The sequence below is a fragment of the Sminthopsis crassicaudata genome, chromosome 3, assembly GCF_048593235.1.
Source record: "Sminthopsis crassicaudata isolate SCR6 chromosome 3, ASM4859323v1, whole genome shotgun sequence".
In the NCBI taxonomy this organism is placed as follows: domain Eukaryota; kingdom Metazoa; phylum Chordata; class Mammalia; order Dasyuromorphia; family Dasyuridae; genus Sminthopsis; species Sminthopsis crassicaudata.
In genome coordinates, this window is record NC_133619.1 from 377,878,727 (window position 1) to 377,893,407 (window position 14,681).

The 14,681-nt window shown below is 32.3% G+C and overlaps 1 protein-coding gene across 1 annotated transcript in view; it reads left to right on the forward strand.

Moving 5' to 3' along the window:
* Positions 1 to 14,681, forward strand: part of THSD7B (thrombospondin type 1 domain containing 7B) — a 1,297,161-nt gene that overhangs the window by 955,995 nt on the left and 326,485 nt on the right. Inside the window, exons 13-14 of the mRNA XM_074301932.1 lie at positions 7,664 to 7,858; positions 12,666 to 12,929. Of these exons, the coding sequence (XP_074158033.1) occupies positions 7,664 to 7,858; positions 12,666 to 12,929 (459 nt within the window). The remainder of the gene's footprint in view (positions 1 to 7,663; positions 7,859 to 12,665; positions 12,930 to 14,681) is intronic.

The window sequence follows — 14,681 nt, forward strand, 5'->3', positions numbered from 1 at the left end:
TACTGCTTTGGCTGTATCCCACACATTTTGGTATGATGTCTCATTATTGTCATTTTCTTGGATGAAGTTATTAATTATGTCTATGATTTGCTGTTTTACCCAATCATTCTTTAGTATAAGATTATTTAGTTTCCAATTATTTTTTGGTCTATTTTCCCCTGGCTTTTTATTAAATGTTATTTTGATTGCATTATGGTCTGAAATGATGCATTTACTATTTCTGCCTTACTGCATTTGATTTTGAGGTTTTTATGCCCTAGTATATGATCAATTTTTGTATAGGTTCCAGGAACTGCTGAGAAGAAAGTATATTCCTTTCTGTCTCCATTTAGCTTTTGCCAAAGATCTATCATATCAAACTTTTCTAGTATTCTATTTACCTCTTTGACTTCTTTCTTATTTATTTTGTGGTTTGATTTATCTAATTCTGAGAGTGCAAGGTTGAGATCTCCCGCTATCATAGTTTTGCTATCTATTTCCTCTTGCAGCTCTCTTAATTTCTCTTTTAAGAATTTAGATGCTGCACCACTTGGTGCATACATGTTTAATATTGATACTGCTTCACTATTGATGCTTCCCTTTAGCAGGATATAATGCCCTTCCTTATCTCTTTTAATTAGATCAATTTTTGTTTTTGCTTGATCTGAGATGAGGATGGCTACTCCTGCTTTTTTGGTTTTGCCTGAAGCATAATAGATTCTGCTCCACCCTTTTACTTTTAGTTTGAATGTCTCACCCTGTTTCAGGTGTGAAACCTGAAACAGCAAACAGTGAATACTTTAGTCATTTGACTGTTAAGTTTTGTTTATGAATCTGTTCTATTGATCCACTACTCTATTTCTTTTCACTTCATACCAACATAATCAATTCATTCCTATACCTTCTATCTATGTAGAATTTTTCAAACAGGCCTCATAATATTAAAATTCCTTAATCACCCTCATATGATATTTCAGATCAAATGCCAAATCTTAGCCATTATGCTTCTACATTTTTTACATCTGTCCCATTCTCTCCACCCACATAGAGACCTCCTTTGTTCATGTCATCATCACCTCTCACTCACATTATTACAATGACATTCCAATTGTTTTCTCTTCCTCAAGTTTTAAACTATTCAACACACCCTGTAGTCAAAGCAACTTTCTTTAAACCAGATTATTCATTGCTTGAAAAACTCTATTGACTTTTTAGTGCCTCTCAAATCAAAAGTAAACTCTGTATAACTCTTACAGAACTTTTTATCCTGGCCATGAAATTCTACTTGTTATGTTCCAGCCAAACTTGTTCACAGACAGTGCTTGTTCTCGATTAACCCAATTAAGGCCTTTGGAACAAAATGAGACTCTAGTAAGTGATTCAAAAGTTACTACAAACGAGATTTACTTATCTATAGTAAGAGATGTAATCATAGCAGATACCTCAAATTGATTTAGCTTGGCAAAATCCTGGCTTAAATTACCCATTGTTAACAATCAGGCAAACATCAGAGAGCCCCTGAAGCTTCTCAAGGTATCTTTTAACTCAGATGATGAGGGAATAATATCCACAATCTGAGTTTTTAGTCTTATGAGTCTCAACACATTTTAAGGAAAATGCATTCTAATACCCGGTATGTGTATGTTGGGGAACAAGGGTGGGATGTTAGTTGATTTTAGCATTTTCCATTTTCTGTCTCCATTCTTTTACTCCAGCCATCATCTATGCTTAGGATGAATTTCTGCTTTATGTCCATCATTAAAAGAAACGCTCTTCATTTTCAACAATTAATCTTTAATTTTCTGTATTGCTAATTTTCCTAACTGCTACTTCCCTCCAACTCATACTGCCTCATATCCAATTACTTTGCATGTATTTATATTTAGGTTGTATATACTTATGTTTTCATATTTTCTTTCATTAGAATATAAGCTCCTTAAGAGTAGAGGTTGTTTTATTCTCTGTACTTATATTTTCAATGCCAAACTTAGGGCCTGGTATAGTATAAGTGCTTAATCAATCTTTATTCATTAGTTGATTGAAGGTACACCTCATTTATTGGGATATCTATTGAAGAAAGACTTTAACTGAAGAAGAAAATTTGTTAAGAGATTCTAGAATTGTTGAAAATGCCCTGAGCTTTATTCTGGAAGGAGAGTTTTGGGAGAACCTAAGGAATGATAAACATAGCAGAAGAGCCAGAGTTAATTTGTAAAAGGGCTTAGAGAAGAGGAACAGAAGGAAAAAGATGAAGGAAAGATTTTATATCTTGAAGAGATCTTAAGGGCCATTGATTCTAAAACCCTAATTTTAGAGAAAAGGAAAGTAGAGATTGTGTTTTGCCCAAAATAACACAGCTAATGTTTGAGATGTGATCTGAACCCATGTGTTCCTTAGTCTAAGCCTTATGCTGTATGCAGTAATCCCTGGTATTTCTAGAGAGGGGGGGGGGGGATTAAAAGAGCAAAATTTGAAGAGTTCCAAAGGGAAAGAGATCTACCCTTTAGAAGGAAACAAGCATTTATCAAGTGCCTACTGTGTGCTGGGCAACAGATTAAGCTCTTTATAAATGTTATCTCATTTGATCCTTAAAATGTTCCTTAAAGGTAGATGCTGTTATATTAATGTGAAGACCGAGTTAGCACCCTGAATATCTTAGAATCCGAGTCAGGATAAGCAAAAGTCCTGGGTCTTTACTTTTGGTCTTTTGGGGTAGAAGTGAATTGGATGGACATAGCATCTCCAAGACCTTTCTTCTCTCAATCTACTGCCAAAAGTGACTGGCTAGTCTTATTCCTTTAATCCCTCCTACAATTCTTTGCATACACCAAACGATTGAGCCAGCACAGAATAGTGGGAAGGGCCATTTTCCAAGCATATTCTAATAGAATATTATCCAATAAGTAATTAGCCTTAAGTGCTTGGTTGTCCAAGTGCATCTACTCAGAGTTTCAGCCCTTTACATGTTAATTCACTTAGAGTCACAAAACTCTTATGTGTCTGATTCTAGATATGAGCTCAAGAGTTGTTTGACTCAAGGCCCAAAGCTCTGTCCATTGTCTTACTGCCTAAGACAAACCTCAAAATTTCTATTGGGCCAAAATTACTCTTTTTATGCATGCCAATACAGAAAGAAAAGCATGATGTGGGAAAATGCTGGCTCATAGATACCCTAAGTCCTAAGAAAAGTCCTAAGAAAAAATCTAACCTACTAGAAATCAAGCTTCAATTCCTTGTGAACATCAAAGAAAAGATTAAACTTGGACAAAAGTCTAAAAAAAGATTCTAGTTATACTTTATGTTTCTTGCTACAAAACTATAAACTCTTCAAGAACATGAACTGTGTCTTTACACCTTTTATTTGTATTTATCTTTTGTAATATCCCCAAAACCTTATGCAGGAAAAGCTCATAGTGGACAGTAATTTAATGTCTGTTGGTTGATCCACAAGAAAAAAAAGGTGGCAGGGAGGATCACCATATTGTTGGACTTCTTCAGAAACTTCTTCACTTGTTATTGGATCTTATTTTCTCTACCTTCTTCTATCTTTTCTCCTTGCTTTTGGGTTGCATCTCAGAAAAATATGAATTTGGCCTCCAAGGAATTTCCTATTTTAAATAGGGGCTAACCTTTTAACAAGGGCTGCCAAGAATCTGCTATCTATTATAGCATGATACCTCATTATTTTGAAATATAATTTGACTGTAAGATTCTAGGCAGTGGTAGGGACCTTTAAATTGGTTTGAGCTGTAATCATTAGCTCATGCCATTTTTTCTGCATGTGCTCTTTGTGTTTAATATCTATGTATTGTTATTGTTTCCTAGATAGTTTTAAACTTAAAACAAAGAAAGTAGCAGATTTATATTTTTCTTTCTTTCTTCTTCCTTTTCTTTTCTTTTCTTTTTTTTTCTTTTTTTTTCTGAGACTATTGGGGTTAAGTGACTTGCCCAGGCTCACACAGCTAGAAAATGTTAAATGTTAAGAGGCCACATTTAAACTCATATCCTCCTATCTTCAGGGCTGGTGCTCTGTCCACTGTGCCACCTACCTGCCCTGAATTGGCAGATTTCAATAAGTACTTAATTAAATGACTCATGATAGAAAATATTTAAAGAGGTTTTTTTTTGTAATTATTTCATGATAACAGTAATAACTTGATTTTTGTCTCAAGAAGTTAGCATTTTAATTTGGAATTAAGCCCAAAAAATTATCAAACTATGCATATCCTTTCATCTAGCAGTGTTGTACTAGGCTTATATCCCAAAGAGATCATAAAGGAGAAAAACAGACCCACATGTACACAAATATTTGTGGCAGCCCTCTTTGTAGTTGCTAGAAACCTATCAGTTGGAGAATGGCTGAATAAGTTATGGAATATTAATTTTATGGAATATTATTGTTCTGTAGGAAATGACCAGCAGGAGGAATACAAAGAGGTTTGGAGAGACCTACATGAACTGATGCTGAGTGAAATTAGCAGAACCAGGAGATCATTATAACTTCAACAACAAGATTTTTGAAAAATAAAAAGCTACTTTAACAAAACAATCAAGGAGGAGTGGTAGAATAAACTCAGGAAGTGAAATAAGAACAATATAGGGTATGCAGCGTTCATATAGCTCTTTGAATTAAGGTTTGATACTAAATATGGTTCTCTGGGTATTATGAAGACAATCATTTCTCCTTCTATAATTACTCTGGACAGTTATAACAGCCATAATGTTTAGATATGACGTGCAGGACACACATATGTGTCTATGTGCCCCATTTGCAAACTACATTCCAAAACAAAGATAAATGGTAATTGGTTATCCTTTGTTTCCAACTAGCCTATTATTTCACTTTTCTCCATTACTGCAAATAAACAGAACATTACTCCATAGTCCTGAACAAAACTACCATATTCCTATTAATTATGCTGTTAATCGTTGGTATATCTTCACAATGTGGTAAATTATTCATTGAGTTTCTTAAGTTTATTATCCAGTATCTAAGTGCTAGATTTTTTCTAGAAAAGTAGTAGGAAACAAATGTCAAAAAAAAATGTTTGCTGATCTTTGAGCATTGCTACCAAAAAGTTTATTTTTCTAAAGGTTTTTTATTATGAATTTAATTAGAATTTTAACTAAAAAAACTACCTGTTTAGCATCATTCACAGTGTTATTGTGGAAAGGTTTATTTTCCATAATAATTCTCCAAATTAACTTAAGATTGATTATCTAAACTTGCAATTAAAACAGTATCCTTTTGAAAGTAACTGGAGATCAATGACCTTGCCTTTTTGTAGTAAATTATAATAATTAAAATAATGAAAAATACAGCATACACAGTTGATATGAGCATCCATTTTTCATTGGGCAGTGTCTTAAGTATCTAGCGAGAAAAGAGATTAAAAATGAGTTAATGTGACAAGAAACATATGTTCAAACTGAAAATTATTGCATGTTTACCTATTATGTTATCTACATTAATGTTTTGGCCCCAAGGATATGTATAAAGACTTTAGATTACTTTATCTCTTCAGATAATTGGAAATAGATTCATATGGCAGCTACTCTTAATTATGCTGAAGATAAATTTGTATTTCAGAGTTGTAAATATTATGCACAAATAAAAATATTGCCTCAAATATGCTCCCAATACAGTTGAATATAATATGGTAATAACAATAATATTACATTGAAATATCATGGAGAAAATGCTTTGTAAACTGGAAAATACAGATATGAGTTATTGTTATTATATTCTCATTCCAAACTTTTGACTGTCATTTCATTTTCATGTTCAATATTAGTGAGATATTTAGGATATTATATGGAACATATTAGGAACTAAAGTGATCCCCCCTTTCTCACGTATATTTATATGCTGGTGGTGGATTTCAGATAAAAAAAAATTAACAAGTCTTGTTATTTCTTTGTTGTCATTGATTAATGTTAGTAGTGGTAGTAATGTTCTCTCTATAATAAAATTTTGGGGTTTCAAAACTATAGGACTATCACATAAGTAATTATACTTTTCTGTTTAGTTCTGTGTTTTTTTTTCCAATAGAAATGATTGAAAATAACTTACTTCATTGAAAATCTGTCATCTCCCCTGAAAGATGATACTAAGTCTCACTGGATAGTTAATTCTTTGTTTTAATCTTAATTTTTTTACCTGCTAGATTATGGTATTCCAGGCCCTCTGATTCTTTTTGTAGCAGGATTGTAGAGCCTTTATTGCCAGATCCTGGATAATCATTACTGTTGCTCCTTGCTATTTAAATTGTTTTTGTCTGTCAGCTTGCAGTATTCCTTTTTTTTTTTTTTCCTTGAGATTGTAGTTCTGTAGTTTCACAGCAATGTTCCTGGGATTTTCCTTGTGGGATCTCTTTTCAGGGGTGATGGTGGATTCTTTCAATGAATATTTCCCCCGGTTTCTAGATTATTGGGGCTGTTTTCCTTAATAATCTCTTGAAGAATACTATGCAGGATCTTTTTTTTTTTTTTTTTGGATATGGCCTTTATGTATGCCAATAATTTTTAAATTGCTTCTTCTGAATCTATTTTCCTGGTTGGTTGTTTTTCCAATGAAGTATTTCACATTTTCTTCCATTTTTTCATTCCTTTTTGTTTGTTGGACTTATTCTTGCTGTCTCACAGAGTCATTAGCTTCCATTTGTCCCGTTCTAATTTTTAATTAGCTTTATATCTCTTTTTCCATTTTGTGAATTCTACTTTTTAAGGAATTTTTTTCTTCAGACAATTTCTTTCCTTCCTTTTCTAAGCTGTTGACTCATGTATACCTCTCATTTCCTTTCTCATTTTTTCTCCTATCTGTCTTATTTTTTAAAATCTTTTATGAGCACTTCCAAGCAGCCTCTTTGGGTTTGAGCCCATTTCATATCACATTTTTAGCTTTCTTCTGTGGACATTCTGAACTTATCTGAGTTAGTGTTTTGTTCTGTTTTGTTCTGTCCTATCAGCATAGTAGCTTTCTATGGTCAAGGCTCTTTTCTGTTTCTTGCTCATGTTCTTTCCTTTTCTTTTGCTATTTTCTTGTTTTATACTTCTATTGTTAAGTTCTGCTATTGGAATAAATGGAGCACTGTGCCAAGCTTCCTGTGCAGCTTTGAACCTTGGCTTTCAGCATACTGTTTCCTGAGGATAGTTTTGCCTGCTCTTTTTAAGAAACAGCCTGGTTTCCCATATTTTGCCTTCTGAGCTGGAACTAGAAGCTGTTCCTCTACTGAGCCAGGACTGAGGGTTTTAGTTGCTGATTTGTTGTGATTAATACCTTCTCCTGGCTTTCTCAGAATCTATTTGAATTAGGCTGAACACGCATTTTCACTTCAGTGAGACTTACCTTTCTTGAAGTTTTTCCCCATATATCTTGAGGTGGATAGTGGTTTCATTCCCTAACTAAGTTTGAAAAGTGTTTTTACATGAATTATCTTATCTGACCCTCATAAACCTGTTAGATACTTACAAGAGCTTTTATAATTAGCCTCATTTTACAGATAGGAAACTGAAGTTTTGGGGCATTGAATAACCTAGTTAGGCTACAAAGAAGTAAACTATTCATAGTAGTATTTGAATGTAGATATTCTTAACTGTACTATCTACATTTAAGTCATACTGCTAATTAATATTTATGGATTTAAACTGAATTAGTAATTTGAAACTCTGTTTTGTATTTTAGCTGTCACATGTCTGTCTGATAATAATCAGTCTGCAGAAATGACTGACTGCCTTAAGTGGGCTGGGGACATGCCTCCCCTTGTGCAAGAGTGTTACATCCCCTGCCGAGATGACTGTATGTTCACTCCTTGGTCAAAATTCACCCCATGCCCAACAGATTGTGACACAGTGAGGACCCGCCGCCGACAGTTGACAGGTAGGATCTGATTCTTATATTTTCATTCAAATAATGAAATAGTTGTTCCTAAAGAAATTCTGTCAAATTTCTGATTTATTTTAGCATATGGTTACAAAGTTATTTCAGAAGCCTATCATGTTAAAAATATATTCCATTCTAACATTTTTCTTGTACTAAGATTTTTTTTTGGTTGTTGCTTTGTATTTGAATTATTAAGGAGAATCATAATTTGATAATTACAATTATAATAAATAACAAATGAAGAATAAAGTTTGACACAAACTGAAGATTTAAGCAATATATGATCATTCAACAATATCGTACTTTGTAATGCCAGTTGCCTTGATCTGGGAAAATTTTTCTCTATATACACAATTTCAAAGTGTATCACAAAGTTAAATCTTGGTAATTCCCCACATTTAAATTATTAAAGAATTTTGAGACACATATTGTTGCATAGCTTTCCGTTAAATGTTTTTGGGATTTTTACTCCTTGATGAGACACTTATTTTCTCATTTTTAATATGAGAACATTAAGCCAGATGATATTTTAGTGTTCCTTTGAGCTCTACATCTATATGGTATGAAAAATTATATAATATATGATATGACATTACATGTTATATAATACAATATGGTACAATATGGTCCAAGAATTATTAATAGTTTTGAATAAAAATCACCATTATTTCTATTATTCTATAGAACAGTATTTTCATTGATTTTTCATCATTTCATATGTTCTCATAAGTAGTCTAATTTCTTTTGAAAGTAAAATACTACTAAATTAATAAATTAATTGATAGGATTTGGAGCACATAAGTATTAAGAAGATATTGGACACATTAAAATGTTTGTTCACTGCACACATCAGATGACACATAATTAATTAGCAGATGTTTACATAAATGTTATTAAAGTTTAAACAACACTAATCCTCTAGGACCTTTTGAGATTAGAGGACATTTTCTTTAAAGTAGGAATTCATATGAATTGGCAATTAGTTCATCTCTCATGATGATCTCCATTTTGCATCTGAACCCTGAAAGTGGAAAAAAAATTGTTAGAGTTCTTAATACAGAATATAGTGAATTGTTGGATTTATACAACTTTAATGAATTATGCAATGTGCTTTTTATGTAAATATTGGAGTTGTTCATTTTAAGCACCATTTAAAATTAGCATTGCTCAGTCTAAAAGATTCTTATATTTTGGATTCTAAACAAATTTAGAATTTCTTTTCAAATTATTACCTTGTAGATTTATGGAAAATTATTTTATATTTTTGTGGCTTTGTTTGTAGTATGTGAAAATAACTGGTCAAATCATATATGTGTATGGTGGTGGGAAAGAGGAAAAATGGTTATACAGAATAAAGAATAATTCCATCAATTGATATATGTTGAAAATAAGCAAAATAATAAGTCAGAAGGATCACAATTTAGATGAAGCCTGAGGCATTTGCACTGACAAAGTGGTCATATGGATGGCCTTTTCCTTGGATTAGGCAAGAGGAGATGGTATAGGCTATCATAGATTAAGTGAAGCATGGAACATCTCACTAAGTGGTCATAAGATGGTCTCCTGATCATGTTGAACAGGAAAAAATGATCCAGAGATGCCAAAAAATATTGAAGAACTTTCCAGGTAGTTGAGTCATTGCTGGCACACTGGGCTTGGTCACTATGACAAGGAATAACAAGAGAGGCCTCTAGTTAACTTCCTATGATTAAGGAAGTAATAGAGTTTGTAGGTCAGAGGTATATAACACTTATAAACACTATGGAATCATTTCAGATTGACTAATACTGATTGGAATAGTGTAGGTGTCCAAATGAATTATTTCTCACATGTATATGTGTATATACATACATACACATATACATGCATACACACACACACACACACACACATATATATATATATATATATATATATATATATATACATATACATATACACACATATATACACAAGTGTATATACATACACACATGCACAAACTTGGATTCTCTCATTGCCTAAAAGTTGGCATGAATGACAATAGTACTAGAAGAATATTCTGTCATAGTAATTTTTAGACCAAATCCTTGAGTTTTCTGCACAATTATGAATAATTCATTTATTAAGAAAATTTTGGATTTTGAAAAATATTTTAATCATATGCACCATGACAATAAGCATTGTCATTGACATGACAATAAACATTGACAATTAAAGCATATTAAAATAATTCATCAAATTAGGTGGAAAATATTTCAAGCTTTTTTATAAAGCTATTAAAATATTAAAAATTACCATCTGTCTAACCATGTTTCACTTTCCAATTAGTATTTTTTGTGATACTAGTTGAAAAGTGAAACATAGTTAGACAGATAGATAGACACTTCAACAAATATATAAGAAAACACTATCAACCATTCAATTGAAAGCCAGGAATTGATTATGTCTCTTGAATCAGGAATTTAATGAAAACTAATAGAGCCATTGACTAGAACTTAATCAGCATATATAAGCCTGTATGTTAATGTTTTAATATGAAAATGATTTCTTTTCTGTGTGATTCCTTCCCCCAACAATAATGAAGCTCATTAAAATTAAAATCCAGTATAATGAAAGATTCAGTCATTTTGGCTAAAAAAAAATCAAACTTTAGAATAATTTGATAGAATGCAAAAAGGGAATTTTCAAACTGTGAATATGTCTATTAGTTGCCAATTCTTTTTCTTCCTATTATTTGCTGTCATAATATAGTCATAATATTGCAAGTCATAATATAGTAGTTGTTTAAATTGGTGCTGAACATCCATCTGCTATTTACATTAAATCAAATAGAACCTAGGTTCAATTACTCATTAAACAATTCATAATTCTAACTAGTATTCTTGTGGTTGATCCATATAACTTCCCAATCTTCAAATGGCTTTTGGCTAAAATGTGGTAAATGGGAAACTATTTTTAGGTTTTTCAAATAGAATTAAAAAGAATATTATCAAAATCTATCCACTCTATTTGCTGAATTCCATTGATAATGGAACATTTTATTTTGAGTATGCCTTAAATACTTTGACCAATTATACTAGGGTTGATAATCCTTTCTGAACATATTCACATGACCCTAGAAGAAAGAAAATAATAACAATAGGTCTAATTGGATTCATTTTTTCTGCAAAGCCATGTTTGAAGATTTATCTAGGTGAAGGCATAGAATTTGCTCTTAGATTTCTAGTTGACTCTAGTGACCATAAGGGTCATCACATTCCATGAATTCATTAATTCCATAAATATTACATAGAACAATGATATTTTTCAGTGGGAATACATGTAAGATGATGTTTTACAAACACAGAGAAGCATTAAAGTTGAAAGCTTTAAAATTCATTAAATCTGCACATGCTCCTGCCAATAAGCAGATAAAAACCCTAATTAAATTAGTTATTATCTAGATGACAATGCATATAGTATTGGGCCTAAAGTCAGAGCATCTTTCTGTGTTCAAACCTGATTTTAGACACTTACTAATTATGAATTAGTTGGACTAGTTACTTAACCCTATTTACTTCAGTTTTCTCATTTGTAAAATGAACTGGAGCAGAAAATAGCAAACTGCTCCAGTATTTTTGCCAAGAAAATCTCAAGTGGAGTCATGAAGAGTCAATCATGACTGAAATAAACTACAAAAATCATTTCGAACTTCATGCTTTCTATACCTTCTTAAATGCTTACACAATGTAACAGAGAAGGTAACTGAAGCCTAGAGAGCTGTGGCATCTACTTGCAGAGTCTACTTAATGATTGTCACTCTATGCTTTGTACTGAGCACCTTGCTGCCTCCACAATACCACAGAGAAGTAGATAGATATTGTGCTATCAACTGACAAAAAAAAATGAACTCATTTATCAGTCTCACCTAAAGAAAACCTTGAAAACAATACAAACGCTTTCTCTTGCCATATGCAAGAAAACATTCCTTGATTTCTATTAATGTAGCCAGTAAGTAAGAGAACACTCAAAAAGCTAAGATTTATTTTCAACTCTGGTAAATAGATTGTTGCCATCAAAATGTCATCGATAGCCATTCCACTCTGAAGTTTACTGAACAACATCAAGTTTGCCTCTCTTTATGGCCAAGATGATTGAATCTGCCAGTATAATGGATTCCAGCTTTAAAGGAATTTCACTAGTATTTGGAGAAAAAAAAATAAACTTGATAGTAGGAAGAAAAAACAACACATCATTTTAATCTAAAGTTAGCAAAATCCCTTAAAATATAAGATATTGCTTTTAATCATAATCAACACTACACCATTAAGTATGACAATTTTAATATCTATTGCATATGTGAAGAATATCTGGTTAAGTCTGCTTTGCAAAGTCATTTCTAAGAAAAGAGCTACTGTTTATTTGACCATTTTGTGGGTTTCCCTGGCAACCATTGATTGCAAGGGGAATAGAGACAAAGTAATCAATTTTCTTTCATGAGCTAATTATGGGGATAATGATATTATATAACGTTACCAAGAATTTCTTATCAATACAAATATTATAGCAAGATTGTTTCATCCAATATAAAACAACTTTCTAAATTCTCTTAAGTACTTTACTTGCCTTGTATGATTCTTCCTTTGTCACATACTTTAGAAACATGGAGAAAGTAGGGTGGTTGTGGGAGGTGGGCAGGCTTTTGAAAAAAAAAAAAGTTATATATATTTACACTTCAGGTTATTTAAGTTTTAACACACTAAAAGCCATAAAGTATAAATGTGACCAGTTTTTATCAAAAATATCAAATGTAACATTAACACAATGTTTCTTGCTAAAACAGGGAAGAACAGAAAGAAGGAAAAATGCCAGAATGTTGAAATTTATCCTCTAGTTGAAACGGAGGCATGCCCCTGTGATATATTCACAGCTCAACCCAGTGGAAATTGGTCTGAGTGCATTCTTCCAGAGGGAAAAAAGGAGTCTCAATGGGGCATAAGATTGCATGCAGATACAAAAGCCTGTGGAAAAGGAGTGCGCCTACAAGCCATAATTTGTTCTGATAAAAATGGACGGCTTGTTGACCCATCTTATTGCAGCAGCTCAGGTAAGGGTAATGAAATTAATGGTTTTGAAATTTTGGTCTATATTGCACACAGTGCTATATAGCCTAGTACTATTATAGACAGTTAACTTGGTCTTCAAGACCATCATGAAGTAGGGGAAAAAAGGATATATATTATTATCCCCATTATCCACATGAGAAAATGGAAACATAGACAGCTTCTGTGACTTGTAAAAACTGTCAAATGGTCAGCCGCAAACTTGTCATTAGTGTCCTCATATGCTGATGGCTAGTCTCATATTTTTTCCTATTGTACTATTCTTTATTTCATAAGATAATTGTAAACAGATTACTAGCTTCAAGCTTTTGATAGTTATTTAATTTGTAGATTGTTCAGATTATTCCTGTGTTTTCTCCTCTTATTAGGCTTAGTCTTCATTCATTTTGCTGCATGTTGATTACCAGAGAGTAATCAGAATAGGAGTTTAGAGTGGAGAGTAAACTGTTATTTGGTAATAAAACATTTTTTCTAATTCATTTGTCAAACAAGTCTTAGTCAACAAGTGATTGTGTGTGTTATTTGAAACTTAAAAAATTAACTCATAATAAAAACCAATTATACTTAAAAGCTAAGAAAATATCAAATTAGAAGAAAGTGTAAAAATAAGATGAAGGCAGAATGACATATCTAAGTGAATTACTCAGGAGAAAAATAAATTGACAAGAATAAAGACATAGGCCATGATACCATTTATTTTTAGGAAAGTTTTACCAATAATGAGTAGTCTGAAATAACCTAGGGTAGGGGATACTTGATATTCTCACCATATATAATATGTGACAGGCAAGGGAAATTCAAATTTAGCTGGAAGGAAAAGATCAAGCAGATGCAAAATGGAATAGATTTTCCATTGCTTGATTGTCAGTGGTCAGGATAACAAAACCACAACTATGGTTCTATATGTTTTGTCTACTACTTTAATACTAAAATGTTCTGGCAAAGGGATATAAAAAGTCAGGGGGAAAAGCCTCTTGATCTAATCTAAATGTAAAGGTGTGGTTATATTCTTATTCTAATTAGTAAGTCATTTTGAAATTTGTCAGTCTAGTGATGGAAGACTTCTGGTTTGGAGGAATCCAGTTCCAGAGATGGAGTCTTCTTTCTTTGCCACTGCTTTACTTTTCTCTTCTCTGTGTCTCTGTCTATCTCTCTGTCTCTGTCTCTGTTTCTCTTTGTTTCTGTCATTGTCTCTCTGTCTTTGTCTCACTCTCTGTCTCTTTCTCTCTCCATCTATCCTTTATTATTTCTATCCTTCCTCACTCTTATCCTTTAAGTTTATGCTAACTCTCCCCATGTATTCCATATGAATGTACTTGAGTATTTCAATAAAAGAGTTTTCTAAAAGCTAATAATCATATATACATATATATATATATGTATATGTATACATATATATATGATTGTTAATAAGAACACTGTTGAGTGTTTATGAATTAACAATACTACAAACCCAGACTCTCAGATTACTTTGAGAGGAGAGATTGAAAGACTTAAGCCACTTTTTATAAGACTCAGTCCGTGGGAGTGGAAACTGGAAAGTAGAAGTGGAAGTGGAAGTGGATGTTACAGAAGGAATGCTGCACAAATATATATAGGAAAAATATGTGCTAGAGACATGATATTTTTAAAGGCATTTAGAAAGCTATTTTTGGTGTATCTCAGAAATTAAGATTCTAAAAGAATTAAAAGGTCAAGGATAGTGTTCTTACTTTAAAAGAGTTAACTGTGAAGAC